At 35.2% G+C, this 21,787-nt stretch overlaps 1 protein-coding gene across 1 annotated transcript in view; it reads right to left on the bottom strand.

Moving 5' to 3' along the window:
* Nucleotides 1-21,787, bottom strand: part of BMPR2 (bone morphogenetic protein receptor type 2) — a 197,375-nt gene that overhangs the window by 23,410 nt on the left and 152,178 nt on the right. Inside the window, exons 6-10 of the mRNA XM_055345298.1 lie at nt 19,514-19,744; nt 18,686-18,800; nt 13,465-13,625; nt 12,406-12,553; nt 6,574-6,710 (exon numbers count right to left, since the gene is read on the bottom strand). Coding sequence (XP_055201273.1) covers nt 6,574-6,710; nt 12,406-12,553; nt 13,465-13,625; nt 18,686-18,800; nt 19,514-19,744 — 792 coding nt within the window. The remainder of the gene's footprint in view (nt 1-6,573; nt 6,711-12,405; nt 12,554-13,464; nt 13,626-18,685; nt 18,801-19,513; nt 19,745-21,787) is intronic.

The following is a 21,787-nucleotide window of genomic DNA, read 5'->3' as shown; positions in this document are numbered from 1 at the left end:
GAACTCTCATGTACTGCTGGTAGGAATGTAGAATGGTACAGCCATTTTGGAAAACTGGCACTTTCTCAAAAAATTATGCAGACATGTACTACTTACTACTATATGATTCACTCATTCTACTCTTATGTATTTACTCAAGAGAATGAAAGCATATGTCTGTACAAAGATGTGTATATGAATGTTCATAAGAGCTTTATTTCTGGTGTCCAAAAACTGGAAACAATCCAAATATCTATCACTAAGTGAATGGGTAAACAAATCGTAGCATATCTGTTCAAAGGAATGCTACTCAGCAATAAAAAGGAATAAATTATTGACATACATATCAACATGGATGAATCTGAAAACAATTAAGCTATGTAAAGGCAGATAAAAATAGTATACACTGGGACACCTGAGTGGCTCAGCGGTCGAGCGTCTGTCTGCCTTTGGCTCAGGGTGTGGTCCTGGCGTCTTGGGATGGAGTCCCACATCGCATTCCCTGCATGGAGCCTGCTTCTCCCTCTGCCTATGTCAATGCCCCTCTCTCTCTGTGTCTCTCATGAATAAATAAATAAACTTTAAAAAAATAGTATACACTGTATGATTCCATTTATAAAAAAATTCTAGAAAGTGTATACAAAATCACTAGTGATAGCAGATCAGTAGTTGCCTGGAGATTCATAAAGAATAGAGAGAAACAGGAAAAAGAAACTACAAAAGGCACAAGAGAAATTTGGGGGGTAACTGACAGGTTCATATTTACAATTGTGGTGATGGTTTTATGGGTCTATTATACATATATCAAAACTTAACAAATTGTATATCTTAATATATGCAGTTTAATCCATATCAATTATATCTCTTTAAATGTTAAATTTTTTTGAGAGAAAATAAGATTATAGAAAAATATTCAGGCAAAATCAGATGAGTGCTTCAGAAAAGGACTCTAACGCAAATATATAAGTAATGATAGCCAACATTTGGGTAAATGAGATAAAGGGGGTATCATTATTAACACTGATAAGAAACACAAGCAGAAAAAATAGGGAAAAATCCCCATAGAAACTTAAAAAATCCTTCCTCTGTAATGACAGGAAAATAGAAGTGGGGGCTCATGGATGGATCATGAAATCAGCTTAGTGGGTTGGGAACCAACATTTAAAACAAACAACTTACATCACAAGTCTCCCCAAACTGAAATACTCTAGATTAGAGAATAACAGAGTACATAGTAAATTAAGTATTGTCCTAAAGACACTGTATCATGGTGTGTACCTGCATTTCCTAATGTATGTTGTATGGGGGGGGAAAACATATGGAAAATGCTGAATTTTAGATCATGGCAAGCTCGCTGATTTGTCAAGAAGAGAAATGTAAAAACTGAAATAAATGTGAAAAGAACGGAGAGCCTCTGGAATATATATATATATATATATATATATATACACACACACACACACACACATGCATACATATATACACACACACACACACTATATTTTAGAAGACTGCATTTAATGGGTGGAGAAAGAAGAGACTAGAGGGGAAAAAAACTAAGAAAGTTTCAAACTTTTACATGACAATAAATTAAAACTGTTGAGCAAAAGAGGTTATGCAGAGCTAAGACTAAGGAATAAAGGAAACCAGACAAATGATTTCAAGAGGGGAAAGAACTAGCCAGTAGTCAAGACAGATTAAGAAATGGAGGATAAGAATTTGGAAAAGAATGAAAAATATGAAGAATGGTGGTAAAGTTGAACAAATTATATCCAAACATTTTACATGTGAGGGAAAAAAAGCTATTTTATGTTACTTTAAGGTTTATTTATTTGAGAGTAAGAGAGATAGAGAAGGTGCAGGGGTGGGGGTGGGCAGAGGGATAGGGAGAGAGAAACTCTAAGCAGACTCTGTGCTGAGCATGAAGCCCCATGCTCGGCTTGATCTCATCATCCTAGATCACGATCTGAGCCAAAACCAAGAGGTGGAGGCTTAACCAACTGCACCACTCAGGCGCCCTGGAAAAAAACTATTTTAAAAATAAACTTTATATTTTTTGTTATTCCAATTTAAACTGTGTTTATGTATATGTAATTATTACAACAGTTCATTTTCACTATAAATTTTGAAAGTACAGGTGGAAAAAAAGAAAAAGTTATTCATGAATCCAATATTCAGAGGTAACTATGGTTAACATTTTCATGTATCTCCCTCAGACTGTTCTTTAATTCCTATTAGGAAACTATTCTTCCCCCTTTTATTGACTAATCTATGTTTTGAATCCCTGGCAGGTTATTATTGCTTTTTTAAAGATTTTATTTATTTGAGAGAGAGGGAGAGAGAGAGAGACAGAGCACCAGTGGAGGGGGAGGGGCAGAGGGAGAAGACTTCCTGCTGAACAGGGAATTTGATGTGGGCTCAATCCTAAGACCCTGGGACCATGACCTGAGCTGAAGGCAGACGTTTAGCTGACTGAGCCACCCAGGCACTCTCCCTGGAAGTTTTTAAAAACTAGTTTTTACACTCATTTATATTTGGAAGATTTTTGAGTTTTGTTACAAAAATGTTTTTTTAATTTCAATACAATTATGAAGCAAAAATGTTTTCTTTTAGACATAGGTATATTTCTCTCTCTTTATAAACTATGCACTTGCTATGTACCTCTCTAGTATTGGGTTGTCTTTACAGAGAAGCAGTTCTATTGACTGTAGCACATTAGATTTAAATGGATTCACTGGAAGTAAACCAAGTATCACTTATCCCTTACTTAGCAACCTGCTCTAAATTGGAAGCAAAAGTTTTCAGGTAAACATGCACACAATGCGTATCTTGTAATGGTAGGGTTGCCAAGAGATATTTCAAAATGAGGAAAATTTCCCTGGTGAAATTAAACAATTTAAGGAGGGTAAGTATATTACTAGATAAAATTTCATAAAGGGATTTTTCTTTGAGGGATGCTCTCTGTGAGGCTAGCATATCTAATGAATCCTGGCACAGGATTCAGCCTCTCACCTTCTGCCAAGGACCTCTTAAAGATCTGTCCCAGTTCCCATAGCAGGGACTGAGGTTTGGAGGCAATCTTGGTATATGTTTTTGGCAATAGGTCTTTGATTGCCTTGAAGATGATTTCAATTTCATTTGAAGCAGAAGCTTTCCTTGACCAATGAACAAGATGACAAAGATGACCAATGGAGATAATATTCAGTCTAAATCTATAAGGAAACACATAACATCTCTCTAGCCTTTCTCTGACATGCCACCACTCCACACCCCATATAATTCAGGATCAAGAATGAAAATATTCTATTCCTATGAAGACAACCTAAAAGTAAAATGTAAAAAAAGTAATAAGGCAATTTAAATTGCTCAATAAGTTTTTTCATTTTTGTTTTTTAGCCATAATCAAGAAAGTTATTTGTATAAGTGCCAAAAATTCTGATTTGCACCTTTAGAAATAACTGAATTCCTATCACATTCTTTTTTTTTTTTTTAAGATTTTATTTATTTATTCATGAGAGACACAGAGAGAGAGGCAGAGACACAGGCAGAGGAAGAAGCGGGCTCCATGCAGGGAGCCCGATGTGGGACCCGATCCCGGGTCTCCAGGATCATGCCCTGGGCCAAAGGAGGCGCTAAACCGCTGAGCCACCAGAGCTGCCCCCTATCACATTGTTAAAACAAAAACAAACTGCTATGGAACAAACAAAGAATTTCTAGAAATTATAAATATGACTGTGGAAAGTAAGATTTTAATGAACAGACAACTAACAGAGTGGTAAAGGTGAAAAATGGATGAGTGATTCTAAAGCTAAAGTGGAATAAATATTGAACAATGTACAACAAAAAAACGGAAAATACAAGAAAAAAATTGATACCTGGAATGTCAGGTGGACCAATATTTGTCTAATGGGAATTCCAGAAGAAAGAAATGGAAGTGAAGAAATACTCTTTTAAATAATATAAGAAAATTCCTCTAAATAAATCTGTTTTTTTTTCTTTTTCTTTTTTTTTTTTTTAAGATTTATTTACTTATTCATGAGAGACACAGAGAGAGAGAGGCAGAGACCTAAGCAGAGGGAGCAGAAGCAGGCTCCATGCAGGAAGCCCGATGACGGACTTGATCCCGGATCCTGGGATCATGCCCTGAGCCAAAGGCAGACGCTCAACCACTGAGCCACCCAGACATCCCAACCTCTGAGTTTTCAAACTGAAAACCTGTCTAGTGCAAAGCAAAATGTGTGAAAAGCATACACAAAGATAAACTCAAAATGGATGAAAGACCTAAATGTGAGACAAGAATCCATCAAAATCCTAGAGGAGAACACAGGCAACACCCTTTTTGAACTTGGCCACAGCAACTTCTTGCAAGATACATCTATGTATCTTGGGGAAACAAAAGCAAAAATGAATTATTGGGACTTCATCAAGATAAAAAGCTTCTGCACAGCAAAAGATGCAGTCAACAAAACTAAAAGACAACCTACAGAATAGGAGAAGATATTTGCAAATGACATATCAGATAAAGGACTAGTATCCAAGATCTATAAAGAACTTATTAAATTCAACAGCAAAGAAACAAACAATCCAATCATAAAATGGGCAAAAGACATGAACAGAAATTTCACCAAGGAAGATATAGACATGGCCAACAAGCACATGAGAAAATGCTCTGCATCACTTGCCATCAGGGAAATACAAATCAAAACCACAATAAGATACCACCTCACACCAGTGAGAATGGGGAAAATTAACAAGGCAGGAAACCACAAATGTTGGAGAGAATGTGGAGAAAGGGGAATCCTCTTGCACTGTTGGTGGGAATGTGAACTGGCACAGCCACTCTGGAAAACTGTGTGGAGGTTCCTCAAAGAGTCAAAATGTGTGAAAAGATCCATGCCTCCACACAGCCAGGTAAAATATAATTCCAATAAAGTAAAAGGTTTAAAAGCTTAGAGACAAGAAAACAAGGGGGTAAAACAAAAAGACAAAAAGTAGTGGAATGAGACTTGTTGGCTCTGGAGTCCTTAACATGTCTAAATGCTTGAGGACAATGGAGTAGTGATTTCAAAGGAAACACTATGAGAAAATGTGATTTTGATCTTGAAACCACTACGTGGTCAAATTATTACTCAAATGTGAGGGCAGGATAGAAGCATTTTTGAAGGTGCAAGGATTCATAATACTCATGCACATGCTAACAGACATGACTTAAAGAGGAACTTCATCAAAGAAATAATGATTGAGAAGAAAAAGAATGAGATTTAAAAAAATATTGCTTCTTAATATAATCTATAAAGAAGAAAGAACAAAGCTACAAAAAAAATTAGAGAATTCAGTGAATGGTGAGTGACTTTTGAAACATTCTTCCTCAAGCAGCAGAGGCTTATAGTAACTAATATAGGTGTTTACTTCCTTCTCTACGAGTCTAAGCACAATATTACACTGTGCAGTAGATGTTTACACTTATAATTGTACAATTTCTAAAGTTTTTATTTTAAATGTTAACCTGTGGACAAAACATAAATTATTTAATAATAGCTACAATGTTACAAACCTAGGAGAGAGTAAATGAGAGATAACAAGAAATAAGGATGCAGTATTTACAGTTCTAATCGTAACCTCCAGAAAAAAAAATTACAAACAAAAGCAAAAATTTCAGAACACAATTAGAAGGAGTTTCTTTTGAAGAGTGATGTAGGGGTATGTCATTTTTTCCTTTCCTTTTTTTATGCCCTTCTATTTAATTTGATTTACCATGTATGGGTATAACTTTATAATTATTTGAAAAATGTTCAAAATAAGAAACAGAGGGATCAATAAGGGATAATTCAGTAATTATTTATATTATATAATGGAATACTGACCAAATGGAGAAAGAGATAAATCTATAGGTATTGATGAAAAACTGTCCATAAGAAAAAAAAATAAGCCTCAGAAATGACAGTGGATAACGAAATGATCCTACTTATGTTAAAAAAAAATTATATGACAGAAAGAGAAAGACAGTGTGTGTGTGCGTGTGTGGAAATGTTTGTAAGATGTTTACAGTGCTGTAGCAGCAATTTACCAAAATGGCAGGAGCCTTTCAAGATATTTTAGTGTTCTAGACTGCATTTGTTTTTTTTAAGATTTTAGTTTTAAGAAATCTCTACATGCAGTGCGAGACTTAGGCTCAAAACCCCAAGATCAAGAGTCACATGATCTACAAACTGAGCCAGCCAGGTACCTCTAGACTGTATTTTTAATAAGCAGAACATAAGCATACCGTGGTTTCTTTTTGAGGTAAATTTCTATTAGCCACTGAATATGTACATCTGCACTAATTAACATGTTAATTATTCCAGCTGTTACTCAATCTGGCAACCTTCAGACATAAGTTAGTCTTTGGATTTTATATTGGGAAAAAAACTGAAAAAAAAGAGGGCTTTTTTATATTGAAAAATCTAAAAGTGTATAACATCATAAAAGTAAGTTAGATTTCTGGCATCAGACAACCCTAAAAAATATTAACATTAACAGTTTATTTTTGCTTCAAACAACATTAGAATATGTTCAGTCATAAGTTCTCTTTTTAATAATTTAGTTTTTTCTTACCAGGCTATTTTCTTTCCAAGCTTCTGGGAACTTGGGTCTCTGTTTTTCCCTAGATACCAGAACCTGCATATCTTCAAAAGTGGGATGGTTTCCAACTTCTGTCTGAAAAGCCATCTGGTATTCTGGTACAGATTCACCTGTGTATTTTTTTTTTAAAAGAAGGTTAGAGTAAGCAAAGAAGTTACGTCACAATCTTTTTTTTTTTGTTAACTATTTAGGGCATATTTGGAAATCCAAAAGAGATCCTGTTGGGGGTTTAACACATTATTAATGAATGTTTTACTTAGAATAGTCTTAGAAAAATCAAATATCTGTTGATAAATCAAGTGGTAGTTTCAACAGTGGACACAACTATTTTTAAATGGATTCTAGTATTACTAAATTGGGGGGTTTATTATATACATAAGGTGTACTTAATACTTGAAAATACCTGAATTCTTATCTCATACAGGGAATGAGGGTGGTGAATATGAGGACAAAGTACAGGATCTAGCAAAATACATGTCTGGAGGGCCAAATAAAAGCACGTAGGATGTATAGTCATCCTGTCTTAATATGTCACTGGCTCTATTATAGTCCAGATTGCATCAAATGTCACAGAAATTTTTATGATAATGGCCATGGCAGAAAAATCAGTATACTGATTAAAAAAAAAACTCCTTTTAAGAAACAGTATCTATATCAAGGATTTTTAAGTATCATTAACAATTCTACCATTTGTAACCAATAAGCACAATCAGCTGCTTGTGATGAGAAGCTCACGAGTTTTACAAAATGTGATCATATTAAACTTAATAAAACATATTGAGCCATAGAGAAGATCTCTGGGGCTCAGAAGTCAGAAAACCAATGGACTAGTCAAAATCTTGACAAAGAATACAGGAGAGAGACTCTTCCTGTCTCCTGGTACCACTCTCCACTCATTAAAATGACAGAATAAATTAGAAGGAAGAACACCAGAATGTAGGATAAGACACTTAAGTTCTAATATTGGCTTCAACCTTACACTGGAAAAGTCATTTGATTAGTTAATCAATTAATAATTAATTAATTTTTTGAGAGAGAGACAGGCAATCTCAAGCAAGCTCAGCATGGAGACCAAAATGACTCGATCTCACAACCCTGAAATCATGACCTGAGCTAAAATCAAGAGGTGGACGCTTAACTGACTGAGCCACCCAGGCATCTAACTAATCTGTGGTTTAGTTTTCCCATCAGCAAAATGGCAATGTCTGTCTTCCTTATCTCATTCACATGGAGATAATACAAAAGTTATAATGACGCAGATAGAAAGTACTTTATAAAACATATATTTAAGTTTTGTGCTACAATTTGGATATTCAAAACAACCTATAAATAATTGCTCTCCACCAATATTAAAAACAAGTTACAAAGATTAATTCTATAATTTATGCAGCATAACCTCAAATTTTTAGACTACTGCACTATCCATATATGTGATATTTTCATATACTCTAAACATTTAAGCAGATTCTTATCATTGACAATCACTATCAATATTGAACTTGAAAGACAAAACAGATTTAATTCTGGTAGTTAGTATATCACTGTTCAAGAAACCTCATTTGATAAAACCTCAACCCATAATATCTGTGAACTGTAAGGTATTTACTAGCATATCTTATCTATCTCTCTGAGACATATACATAATACATATAGATATCTTCCAAGTGCTATTTATTAGTTATTTTTTTCAAATGCTGGTTCAGGAGAATAATTAAAAATTCACAATTTTACTTATTTGTTTTAAACAGTCTAAATATAATTAGAAAACCTGATAAATAAAATTGATGCACAATCTTATTTTGTGAATGAAATGACATTAGGAACTGTCAATTTTCTAATAAATCTTCCTAGTTCAAATCTAATTGTTCAATAGATACTTGTTTAGAGCTTAGTATTAGGCACTAGGGATACAATGACTAATATTAACAACATCATCATCATTAATTATATTAGTCTTACTGGATTTCCTTAAAACTGTATAATTCTTGGGTTGCTCAAGGGAAATTTTATAATCTAATTTTCTTTCAAAATATCCAAAATAGGGATCCCTGGGTGGCGCAGCGGTTTAGCGCCTGCCTTTGGCCCAGGGCGCGATCCTGGAGACCCGGGATCGAATCCCACGTCGGGCTCCCAGTGCATGGAGCCTGCTTCTCCCTCTGCCTGTGTCTCTGCCTCTCTCTCTCTCTCTCTGTGACTATCATAAATAAATAAAAATTTAAAAAAAACCAAAATATCCAAAATAGATTAAATATGTAAGAATATCAGATATCATTCCCTGCTTCTCACCTCATTTGCTATTTGTTAATAATGCCTCTAAGCAGTTAGGAACTTTCTAGTTGTCTTCTTAAATTATGCTTGTTCTTGTTTTTTCTTTTTCTTTCTCTTGCTTTCCTTGTTTCTTTCCTCCTTTCATATTCCTCCTTTATACAAATATTGCTGCATTTCATTCTTTTTTGGTAATACAGACAACTAATTCATTTATTCCACAAATATTTTACAGAGAGTCAGTCACATAACACAATGTCTACATTTAATAATAAACATGTACTGCATTTGGAGGTATATCATAGAAGTCTGAAAAAATGTTTTCCAAGAATTGTATCATTATACTATGCTATTCTCTATGGTTATTAATATGTTTATGGGATCCTTTTTGTTTTTTTATTTTTTGGGGGGGATCCTTTTTATTCCTTTTATTCCTCCCCCCTATTTCATTGTTAAAATTTTTAAGAATACCCTAAATCCTCCTCCTTTGCTTTCTTAATACTTCTCCTTTCCATACTCTGTAATATTTCTGTCTTCTCTATTTCACAGAATCTCCTCTAAGTATACTAAAGACCTCCTCTGATTTAAATTCAAAGATCATTCCTCAGTTCTATTTCCTTTTGACCTCATATTACATCTACTGCTATCAATCTGGGTTCTTAACATTTTCTAAAATTGACTTCCAATTTCTTAGTTTTCTCATGATTTTTCTGATCAATGGTCTTTGTAACTAATCTACTGGTACAGGGTGGTCCCCCAATAAACAGTATTTATTCATTAATTTTTTTGCACTCTTCATTTGTTCTCTTAGGGGAGAGCATTCATTCACAAGTTCCCATTTACCATCTTTATATAGATGATTTCCAAATCACTTTCATTTTAGGTCTCTCAAATCCTTTTTGTTTAAAAAAACTCTTAAAAAAATTTCTTTAGCTGTCCATCAATCCAAAAAGTCTCCATGGTTAACTCACCTTTCCAATGTAAACCAATATTTTTTCCTACATTCCTGGCTGCCACCCTCACTATTTCTTTGATCTCTGTATAATCAATTCCTTAGATTTTCTTCTAATAATAAGCAGAACCACAGATCTCTCCTCTACAGTTTTTCATATGTGCCTCTTTGTGTCCATTTCCATATCCAAGATTATGGGGTCTCTTATTGCAACTTTTGTTTTTCTCTTTTATTTTTATTTTCATTGTGGTTAAATATACATAAAAGTTACCATTTTAACAATTTTTAAGCATATAGTCAGTCCTATGGCAACAAGTACATTAACAATGTTGTGCAACCACTGCTACTATCCATCTCTAGAACTTTTTCCATCTTCCTAAACTGAAACTATGTATCCATTAAATAGTAATACCTTGAGGCACCTGGGTGGCTCAATGGTTAAGCGGCTACCTGGCTCAGGTCCTGATCCTGGGGTCCTGGAATCAAGCCCCGCACTGGGCTTCTGCTCAGCAGGGAGTCTGCTTCTCTCTCTCTCCCTCTACCCCTTCCCACTGCTTGTTCTCTCTCTCTCAAATAAATAAATAAAATCATTTAATATATATATAAACAATAATCTATATAATATATATAATATTATATACAACATATATATAATAAATAGTAACACCTTATTTCTTTTTGTTTTTTTTTTTTAAATTACTACTTTTTTTCCTAAGTAATCTCCCCCCCCGCCCCAATATGGGGCTCAAACTCAGGACCCTGTCCCAGAGCTCAAGAGTCAAATGTTCTACTGACTCAGCCAGGTGCCCATCTTTTTCCTTTTCAAACTGCCTCTAATTCTTTCTATTTCATACATCCTACATATCTGCTAAAATAATCTGCAAATAAGACTGAATTTCCTTTCCCTTTTTTTCTTTAAGATTTATTTGTTTATTTAAGAGAGAGAGAGAATATGGGAGAGGGGCAGAGGGAGAGAATCTTCAAGTAGACTCCACACTGAGTGCAGAGCCCCATGTGGGACTTGATTTCAGGACCCTGTGAACATGACCCTGAGATCACGACCTGAGCCAAAACCACATATTGGACATTAACCAAGTGTGCCATTCATGAGTAAATAAAATCTCTTAAAAAAAAAAAAATCAGGGCAGCCCAGGTGGCGCAGCAGTTTAGCGCCGCCTGCAACCCGGGGTGTGATCCTGGAGACCCAGGATCGAGTCCCACATCGGGCTTCCTGCATGGAGCCTGCTTCTCCCTCTGCCTGTGTCTCTGCCTCTCTCTCACTCTCTCTCTCTCTTTTTTTTTTTAAGATTTATTTATTTATTTAGAGAGCGACTGCCTCTCGCTCTCTCTCTCTTTTTTAAGATTTATTTATTTATTCAGTCAGAGCGACTGCCTCTCTCTCGCTCTCTCTTTTTTTTTTTTAAGATTTATTTATTTATTCAGTCAGAGAGAGCGAGAGAGAGGCAGAGACAGGCAGAGGGAGAAGCAGGCTCCATGCAGGAAGCCCGATGTGGGACTCGATTCCGGGTCTCCAGGATTACACCCCGGGCTGCAGGCGGCGCTAAACCGCTGCGTCACCAGGGCTGCCCAACTCCCCCCTCCCCCCCGTGTTTCTCATGAATAAATAAATAAATAATTCTTAAAAAAAAAAGTCAACCCTACCACTAAGCTTTGTTTTTATTTAATAGTTCCATTTCATAATTTGTCAAAAGCTGATTCAAGTAACTGTTATCCTTTTTCTATGCTTTTAATGCTGTTATTCCTGTAAGATATTAGTTATTATATTAAATCATTTTGTACATCATCTGGAAGAATGCAATGCACATTTTTAAAAAAGATTTTATTGAGAGAGAGCATGAACAGTGGAAGAGGCAGAGGGAGCTGATTCTCCACTGAACAGGGAGCCCAGTGATGCCAGACTCGATCCTGGGGTCATGACCTGAGCGGAAGGCAGATGACTAACTGACTGAGCCACCCAGGTAGCCCTGCAATGCACATATTGTAAAGTATTTATATGACAGTAATGACAGTAATGTAATCCTAACAAAAAGAAAAACTATAAACTTGTTTGGCTAATTGAAGTAAGCCTCAAACAAGCATTCATATTCTATGAGTGTTCTTTCACTGAAAGAAAGGAAAGAAGAAAGCAGGAAGTCAAGAATGGAGAATGAAAAAGAAAGGAAAACGAAAGAAAACAGTGTTCCATTGGTTAATTCATTGTTTCTAATTTCTTACTTGGGTCAATTGAGAAAATATTTTAAGTGTAGCTTATCAAATGCTCAGAGAGTGCATAAGGACAACAATGACCACTAAAGCAATCAGAGACCAAACTAAACACAGTTAGATAAGCTATTATGAGCAATTAATTAATCTGCATTCTGATGCAAACTTGAAGTCCTTTATAAAGTTTTTCTTGATTGACAGCCTTCTGCTAATAATGTTTCTGAACGCTAGATGGCAATGAACTAACGGTTTAAATGAATGTAAAAAAAAAACCCTCAAAGTTGACTTATTTAATATAGATAGAAAAAAAGATATAACTGCTTCACTTCAAAACATATACCAATTTTTGATAGCAAATCTCTTACCTGGGAAGAGGTCTGTACATCTCATAAATATCTCCCAATAAATGAGTCCAAGTGCATACATGTCTACTTGTTTCAAAGCTGATTCACAGTCCCTCAGGTTCACAGCTCCTTCTAGAACTTCTGGTGCCATATATCTGATTGTGCCAACCTGATAAATTAGAGTGATATTTTTCAGAAACATAATATAGCATATTCTGAAAGGCATATATTAGGCCAGAAGTTACCCATAAATTTCATGTCAATGATATGTTATTTGCCCCTATGCATGTCACGGAGCCTTTCTATACCAAATTTTTTATCTATAAAATGCCCTCTTAAATAATTAAACTGGTAAATTCATCCTATTGAATATTATTCATCAATCAAAAATAATTAACTAGACCATATGTATGTCAATGCAGAAACATAAGACAAAAATGAGAAAATTGTACAATATGTACACAATTTAATATATTTAAATTTTTTTTAAATTAAAGATTTTATTTATTCTAAGAGAAAGTACGCAAGCAGAGCCAGAGGGGCAGAGTGAGAGGAAGAGAATCTCAAGTAGCCTCCACACTGACCACAGAGCCCAAGGTGGGGATCAATCTCACAACCTTGAGATCATGACCTGAGCCAAAATCAAGAGTTGGACCTTTAACTAACTGAGACACCCAGATGCCTCTAAAAAAATGTTTTAAGTTAAAAAAATAATAATAATAATACACACATAGATGTGTATGTGAATGGAGAGAAAAAGGTTAGGAAGGATGTGTTGCACATTTAATAGTGATTATCAAAAGCTGACTGTCCTATCTCAACTTGGCAATATTACTCTTACTTCAAAAATTAGTTCCTACATACTGCCTCCCAATGCTTGTCAAAATAATTAGTTGGAAGGGCAATGATTTCCACAAACAACTGATAAACTTCATATAATTTCTTTTATATTTAATTTTGTAATTCTTAATATGTTATAATTGGTAGCATACAAGGATAACTGTCCTGGTTTTAATTTTTTTAATGCAATTCATTATGTTCTCAAGGTATGTCAGAGTGATACTTTTTGTACATACTCACCTCACTTATGGCTGCATTATCTTCTTCCCCTGGGCGTACCAGTCTATTTCCAGTCAGCCTCATAGACAATCCAAAGTCACTAATAACACAAGTTCCATCATTTTTCACCAGGACATTTCTGCTGTTTAAATCTCGATGGGAAATTGCAGGTTTATAATGATCTGTTTAGATAATTTCAAATATTTATTAATGCTTAAATACGACTATCGGACATAAAGTAAGCATACAGGTAATAAGGATTACATAAATACAGTTAACTATTGTTTTCTGCTCATTAATTTTCTAATAAGAAAAAACGACACAAGAAAGCAAAGTTTCAACTCACAATCATTACTATTTTCACTATATTTTCCAACATGACTACTGTTGCATGTATAATTAATTAAGCTTTAAATATTTAGCTGCAACTAATAGCCAACATGCTATTGCTTCTAATTTTAACACACACATAGTTTTTTTCCTTCATTCCTAGGGTAGCAAAAGGAGGCAATAGAGAAAAAAAAATATATTATAAAAATCAAAAAAGTCAACTTGTCTAAAATAAGTATCAATAAAAAACTGAGATGGCTCCAAAATCTGTATACGTATATTATACTATTCCCCTATGGCGTAACAGATCAAACTTATAAAAGAATATCCCAGTTCTGCTCTCAGGTTTAGCCCCATCTCAGTTCTTCAATTTCAACTAGGAATAGTTTTACAATGGACCCGGAGCTGGTATCTTTCAGCAAGATATGAAAACCTATTTTCTGATTTTACAGAGAAGTAAAGCACTAGTATACCCATTCTATTATCACTAGACTATCTGTTCATGAAGGCAGAAAGAGAACATGTTTACCTGAACTCAAAAGAATTAGCTTGCTGACCGAAAGAATATATCTAACCTAAGCTGCATCACCAGAAACATATTTTTTCCTCTCTATAAGGACATTTTTTAAATAAAGATTTTATTTATTTATTCATGAGAGAAACTAAGAGAGAGAGGGGCAGAGACACAGGCAGAAGGAGAAGCAGGCTCCATGCCAGGAGCCCGACATGGGACTTGATCCCGGGTCTCCAAGATCATGCCCTGGGATGAAGGCAGCACTAAACTGCTGAGCCACCCGGGCTGCCCAGGAAATTTTTTATATAAGTATTATTAAGCAAGGCTATAGCTCTATAAAGCTATAGAATTGAAAAAAAAATCTATACTACAATTTCTGAAATTTAAAATAACTCTCTAGGCATACCAAGAACCAGAGCAATCAGAACAAAGTCAACAGTGTTTGAGTATTTATATTTAGGTACAAATAGGCTAAGCATTTAGTCATTACTCTCATTAATGAATATTAGGCTGCAATTTCACCAACAGTGTAACTAAAAAGAGGGTAACGATTGCTTTGATACATAAAAAAACAAAACAAAACAAAACAAAACAACCACACAGCAACAGCACAATTGGAGAAAAAAAGAGCAGTCAGCATTTATCTAAGTGCTGATTTCTTGCTCATTCTCTCCCATTGCAGTTCATGGTCCAGTCTTCTAAAGCTTGTATTAACATGGCTCACTTAACCCCTAAAAAGAGCTGCATTTCTTATTCTGCATAAAACCATATATAATATTAGTATATACAGTATAATCTTGAGGTGATATTTATATAAGAAATTTATAGAGATATAAAAATGTTTCTTTATTTGGAAAATATTTGTATATTAATGCCAAATCAATACTTAAACTAAAAGATCTCACATTTAGGAAAACCACGCAAATAATGGGGGAAATGGGCAATGAGCGAGTCAGTGAGACAACCAGAGAGGAAAATATGATAGTACTTTCTGCTATTATATAATGAGGGGGGAAAAAAAAGAAATGGAGTGGGGGAGCAAAAAATGTAAGAGAGGAAACAAGGGAAAAGGAGAGAAGGGAGGAAACAAGATTAGGATTTATCACCAGTGCAAAGGGGAGAACTACATACTGTCCGTTGAGAGACTTTTCCCAATAAAGTTCCCCTGGGTAGGGCAGCCCGGATGGCTCAGTGGTTTAGCGCCGCCTTCAGCCCAGGGTGTGATCCTGGAGACCCAGGATCGAGTCCCACGTCGGGCTCCCTGAATGGAGCCTGTTTCTCCCTCTGTGTCTCTGCCTCTCTCTGTGTCTCTCATGAATAAATGAATGAAATCTTAAAAAAAAAAAAAAAAGTTCCCCTGGGTATTCTTCTTAATCCTTTTTTTAAGGTTTTATTTATTTATTCATAGGCAGAGGGAGAAGCAAGCTCCCTGTGAGGAGCCCAATGTGGGACTCCATCCCAGTACCCCAGGATCACAACCTTAGTCAAAGGCAGACACTCAACCACTGAGCCATCTAGGCTTCACTCCTTTTAATTCTTTTTATTTGGGGGGCAGGTGATGCAGAGAAAGGAGCAAAATATACTGTGATTTTGCCCTGGGCAGTAGCACTGTACTAGGTAAATAATCTCAAAGAACAGCAGGACACAATATTTTTTTAATTGTGTTAAAAAATAAAACCTGAACAAAAAATGGTCTCTCTGTGGATATTTACACACACACACACACACACACACACACACACACACACACACACAGAGAGAGAGAGAGAGAGAGAGAGAGAGAGAGAGAGAGAGAGAGAGAAAGGACCTGGAAGGATATACATAGTTAATATAGCTAATAGTAATTTTCTGGTTATATCTGAGTATCTATGTTCTTTCCTAGACTTTTTTCTTTTGGAGTATGGTAACAAGTTTCATTGACATTATCAGGAAAAAAACTCATAAGGAAGACAAATACAAATAAATAAATAGGTTTAACTCTTTATTCTGAAGCAAAAAACCAGCTGAATAAATAATAATAGTATTATTCCATACTACAAAATTTCTATGCCAAACAGCAAAGTTACATCTGAAGATACTGAGGAAAAAATAGCATTCTCTGAAAAAAAGTTAAATAACATTTTATATATTTTGAAATAATATAGTATATTTCCAATGTTTTAAAAATTAAATAGCTACTATACTTATGTTTTTTGCAATAGCATATATACATATATCCGTTTTTTTTTTAAGATTTTATTTATTTATTCATGAGAGACACAGAGAGAGAGACAGAGAGAGAGAGAGAGAGAGAGGCGCAGAGACACAGGCAGAGGGAGAAGCAGGCTCCATGCAGGGAGCCTGACATGGGACTCGATCCCAGGTCTCCAGGATCATGCCCTGGGATGAAGATGGCGTTAAACCGCTGAGCCACCCGGGCTGCCCACATACCTGGTTTTTAAAAATAGTTGACTAGTTTTTAATATTAGGTAATATTTGAGAATAACTTCTACATGAAATAAATCTCTTATTTGATGGTAATCATTCTTTTCAGCCAATGTTTGACTTGAAATGTTGCTAAATCATGCAAGTCTTTAAAAAGGGTAATAGGATGGTATTTTAAATTCTGTGCTAAGTCAGCTCTTTAAATGAATTACAATAATATTTAAGAGTAAGGAAACACAGTCCAAATGGTTAATGTGCTAAAGCAGTAGAATAAGTGCATCAAATTGCTGACACAGGCAATAACATTGGTCAATTCTGTATTCAGGAAAAGCAAGATGTCAAGATAAATGAAGTGATAAATTATTCAGGAGAAATTATTTATATATGAAGCAGCCGCTAGAAGAGATGATCCATGCTATTACACAGTGAACAAAGATCTAAGAAATTGATATATTAATGATTCTCTTATCTACAGAGGTCAGAAACTGGAGAAACAATATTCTGGGCTATTGTATGACAAGAAAATCCCATATGGGATGAAAGCTTGAGGAAGCAAAAGACTGATTTTCGAGGCAAAGCTCATTTAGACCAGCCTGTGATGTAAGGAGTACTTTGAAACAAAGTTAAAGTAAATGGATTAAACCGATGCTCTGAACAACTAGCAAAAATGCACATCGATGCTGAAGAAAACTGTACTTATGGCAAAAAACACAACCACACAGTTCTGAAACATTGGCAAAGAGTGACTCCACCATCTTCCTTCTACTGGTAAAGGAATCCAGTATTATTTGAGACAGCAACACATCCAGGTTAAAATAACAACAACAACAACTACTACTACTACTACTACATTTTCAGCATCTCTTGCAGCTAAGTATGGTAGTTGAGCATGAACTAAGTTCTAGAAAATAAAACATAAGAATAGGACTTCTGGAGGCACCTTCTGCCCTCCCTTTCTTTTCCCAATAATACCACAGTGCTACCAAACCAATCTTAGATTGTCTCTCTCTAAATTCTTATGGGAGAAAAAAATTTTTCATTCTTATTGAAACCTATTATTTTTCCCCCTGACTGATTTGAACAAAACTAATTCTAACTAAGAGAAACACTGAATTATAGAAAGATACACATAGGATTTATACTCAAGATCAATCAACCACAGAATAAAGATCCATATGATATTAAAAGTAAAGAATTGGTAATGCACTGTATTTAAATAAGCAAATAAATGCAAGAAAATACAGTATAGCCTTGCTAAGAGGTTTTTAACCTAAGTCCATAATGGACTTTAATGGGTCTGTGAACCACTAGAACCAAAAGAACATTCATTTTTTTCTTTTTTTTTTAAGATTTATTTATTTATTTGAGAGAGAGAGAGCACAGAGGCGAGAGGGAGAAGCAGACTCCCAGCTGAGCAGGGAGCCCAATGAGGGGCTGGATCCCAGGACCCTGGGTCATGATCTGAGCTAAAGGCAGATGCCTATCCATCTGAATCACTGAAAAGAACATTCTTAAAAGCATGCCATACATGTATCTTTACAGAGGAGTCCATGAGGGCTTTACTAAAAATCTCAGGGTGCCTGGGTGGCTCAGTGGTTGAGCATCTGCCTTTGTCTCAGGTCATGATCCCAGGGTCCTGGGATGGAGTCCAACATCAGGCTTCCAATGGGGAGTCTGCTTCTCTCTCTGCCTATATCTCTGCCTCTCAGTGTCTCTCATGAATAAATAAAAATAAAATCTTTAAAAAAAATCTCAGTGAGATCCATGACCTCTCCAGAGTCTTTAAGTTCTTTTTCATATTCTTCCTATTATATCTCAAATCCATTTCCTCATGCCAGATCTTTTAAACAACTGGCTAATAATAAATCTGCTATTATATAAAATATACTCTTAGTTTGAAGGTATGAATAAAATTTCCCTTTGTGAATTTTAAACCCCATCTGAGTGTTATTCATCTTCTATCCATTGTCTTACCTCCTCGTGGCAATTCTGTATGGAGATAAGCCAATCCTCTAGTCACAGAATGAGCCAGACGGCAAGAGCTGACCCAATCACTTGTATGGAGACTCAAATACTTGCATAGAGATCCCTATATAATGGAGAAAAATACACCCATACAAAAAAATGGAATTAATTTACTTGTACATGAGGAGATAAATTAGCAGCAACCTTATAAAATACTTAAGCAGGTTAAGATTCCATGAATATCTAATGAACTATGACATTTCGAGATCTCAAAGGAGTTAATAAGACATTTCTGCAAGAGGGGAGGAGAGGATGAAAAGGGAAACTTAACATTATTAGTTTTCATTCTCCAATATTAAAAAGTATAAATGATTATTCCATATTAAATGCTTTGATTTATCAAATTAAGATAGAAAAAATAGTTTTTTAGATTCTTTATAGTGTATCTCTTACTAGTATGAATACAAAGTGCATTTTTTTTGTTTTACAAGTACAAAACAGAAAGCTTTAAAAAATATAAATATGTGTCAGTGTCCTTCAAAGTGCTCATCCACAAACTATTTATAACCAGATAGGGATAAGGAGCTTGCACCAGAATTAATGTCAATCAAAACACTATTTCCTTCATTAAAGTCTTGCTGAAAGGGAGGAAGAGACAGTGCCAAATGAACTAAACAGTTAACTAGTGACTGGGTGGATTCATTCTGATATGAGATCCTTATCTCACTGCAGACCAGTAATTACCAGTTGCTGACTACCAATGTTTTACAGTAGTCCTCTTGAAAATCTGATTGACAGCACATATAAATGTCAGTTTAATTTTTATAAAGAACTTACATTGGGATAATACTCCATCACGAGCAAATACTCCATGCGTCCATCTGCAGTAACTCTCTCATCTCCAACTATAAAGCGAGCAATGTTGTCATGTTCCATCAAAGGCACTCTGTAAATATTCTTCTCATTGATAAAATTCTGACGGTTTGCAAAGGAAAACACTTTCACGGCAACTGGACGCTCATCTAAGGAACCTTTATATACTGCTCCATATCGACCCCTGCCAATCAGCTGTAAATTTGTTTTGAAGAAAGCAAGGTATTAATTCATATCACGACTGAAAATCACATTTTCCAAAAAAGTACAATCCCAATTAAAGACCTTAGCTCTCTATTGCTTATAGTTTAAATTACTCCATTGTCAAAAAAACTAATAAATTGCACATCTCAAATGGCTCAGGAAGCTCCTACCAGACCCAGTCTTCTGACAGATAACAACTCTAAACAACATTTTATTTTATTTTTTTTTACTTATTTGAGAAATAGAGAGCATGAGTGAGGCGAAGGGCTGAGGGAGAGGGACAAGCTGACTCCATGCGGCAGGGAGCCTGATGTGAGGCTCAATCCCAGGACCCTAGGATCATGACCTGAGTTGAAGGCAGACACTTAACTGACTGGGCGACACAGGCACTCTGAACAAAATTTTAAAAAGAAATCTAAAAGTGTTAAAGAATGAATGTAAGGAAGTAGATTCACTCTGGGAATCAACCTTTAGAAAGGAATGCCATAGGGCTACCCATTTTATAGCTTTTAGCCTGAGTGCAGGTTGAAATGAACACTCTACAGTGGAGGTAGAACTGTGATAGTAAATCCATAATCTTTCTGGCCCTAAGAACCAGAGGACAGAATTAAGTGCAACCACAGATGCTGGAAAGTGAGGGGAGAATCCCACAAAAGAGTGAGAGAGTGGGAAACCCATGAATACATGAGACCAATTCCAGCTAAAGATAAAATAATTGCACTGAGATTTGAGCTTCTGTGTAAGAAATGAGTTTGCAGCATGTCCAACCAAGTTAACTGCCTATTAAACAATAGAAAAACCTAACACAACATAGGGGTATCCACAATATAACATTCTTAACCTAACACAACATAGGGGTATCCACAATATAATATTCTTAATATCTAGGACACAATAAAAAATAAATAAAATCAGCAAAATGCAACCCATTTTCTTCATTTTTGGCTCTGGAGATTTCTTTCACTTTACCGGCATTTATTTAAGGATTTTTGTTATATTTCACTCGCTATTTCTAGGTTAAAATTTAACAAACAGAATGCCCTTTAGAAAGGTTGTATCAATATACTGTTAAACCAGCAATGTTTAGGAATGTTTTACTCAGGTCAGGGTAAAATTCTATGCTTTTAATTAGTACTTTTTTCAATTTAGCAAACTGGACTTATTATACATTTAAAAGCTACATTTAATTCTTTTTTTTTTAAATTTTTTTTTAATTTTTATTTATTTATGATAGTCACACACACAGAGAGAGAGAGAGAGAGGCCGAGACACAGGCAGAGGGAGAAGCAGGCTCCATGCACCGGGAGCCCGACGTGGGATTCGATCCCGGGTCTCCAGGATCGCGCCCTGGGCCAAAGGCAGGCGCCAAACCGCTGCGCCACCCAGGGATCCCGCTACATTTAATTCTTTTGTGAATTGGCACTTCATCTTTTTTGTCCATTTTTTTATGGATTATTTCTTCTATTTGACTTACACCAGTTCTTGAACAATTCTTTTTCATGTGTCAAAATGCTTTTTTTTTAATCTTTTAACTTTGTTTATTGTCTTTTTCTCCCAAACAGAAGGTCCCTAAAAGGTTTTATATAACCAAAACTACCATACGTATTATTTAACAGACTCTAATTTGGGAATCATAGTTCATTTATTCTAGTAAAAATCATAAAAACATTCATCATGATAAGACTTTAACATAGGTTCTGAGATATTACCAAATGAAATTTAAATTCAACATAGTATATACTTGTATGTACCTATAAAAATATATAATATATGTACAGACAAGGGATATTTATTGGGTATATACTATGGATTGCTTGAATGGCACAGTGTCCTCAGAATTTCGCATCTTTATTCCTATATTGTTGCAGTCTGTACTAAAAGATCATCTCCTTCCTATACTCTTCTTTTTAAATATACTCTCTTTACTAACCCCCTTTCTATATTTTTCTTATCTTCTTAAGTTTTCTCCAAAGCGCTTACTACTACTAGAAATAATATGCATTTATTTGTTTAACCTGTTTGTAGACTCTCTTC

The sequence above is a fragment of the Nyctereutes procyonoides genome, unplaced genomic scaffold (assembly GCF_905146905.1).
Source record: "Nyctereutes procyonoides isolate TBG_1078 unplaced genomic scaffold, NYPRO_anot_genome, whole genome shotgun sequence".
NCBI classification, from domain to species: Eukaryota; Metazoa; Chordata; class Mammalia; order Carnivora; family Canidae; genus Nyctereutes; species Nyctereutes procyonoides.
This window is presented reverse-complemented; position numbering and strand designations above follow the sequence as displayed.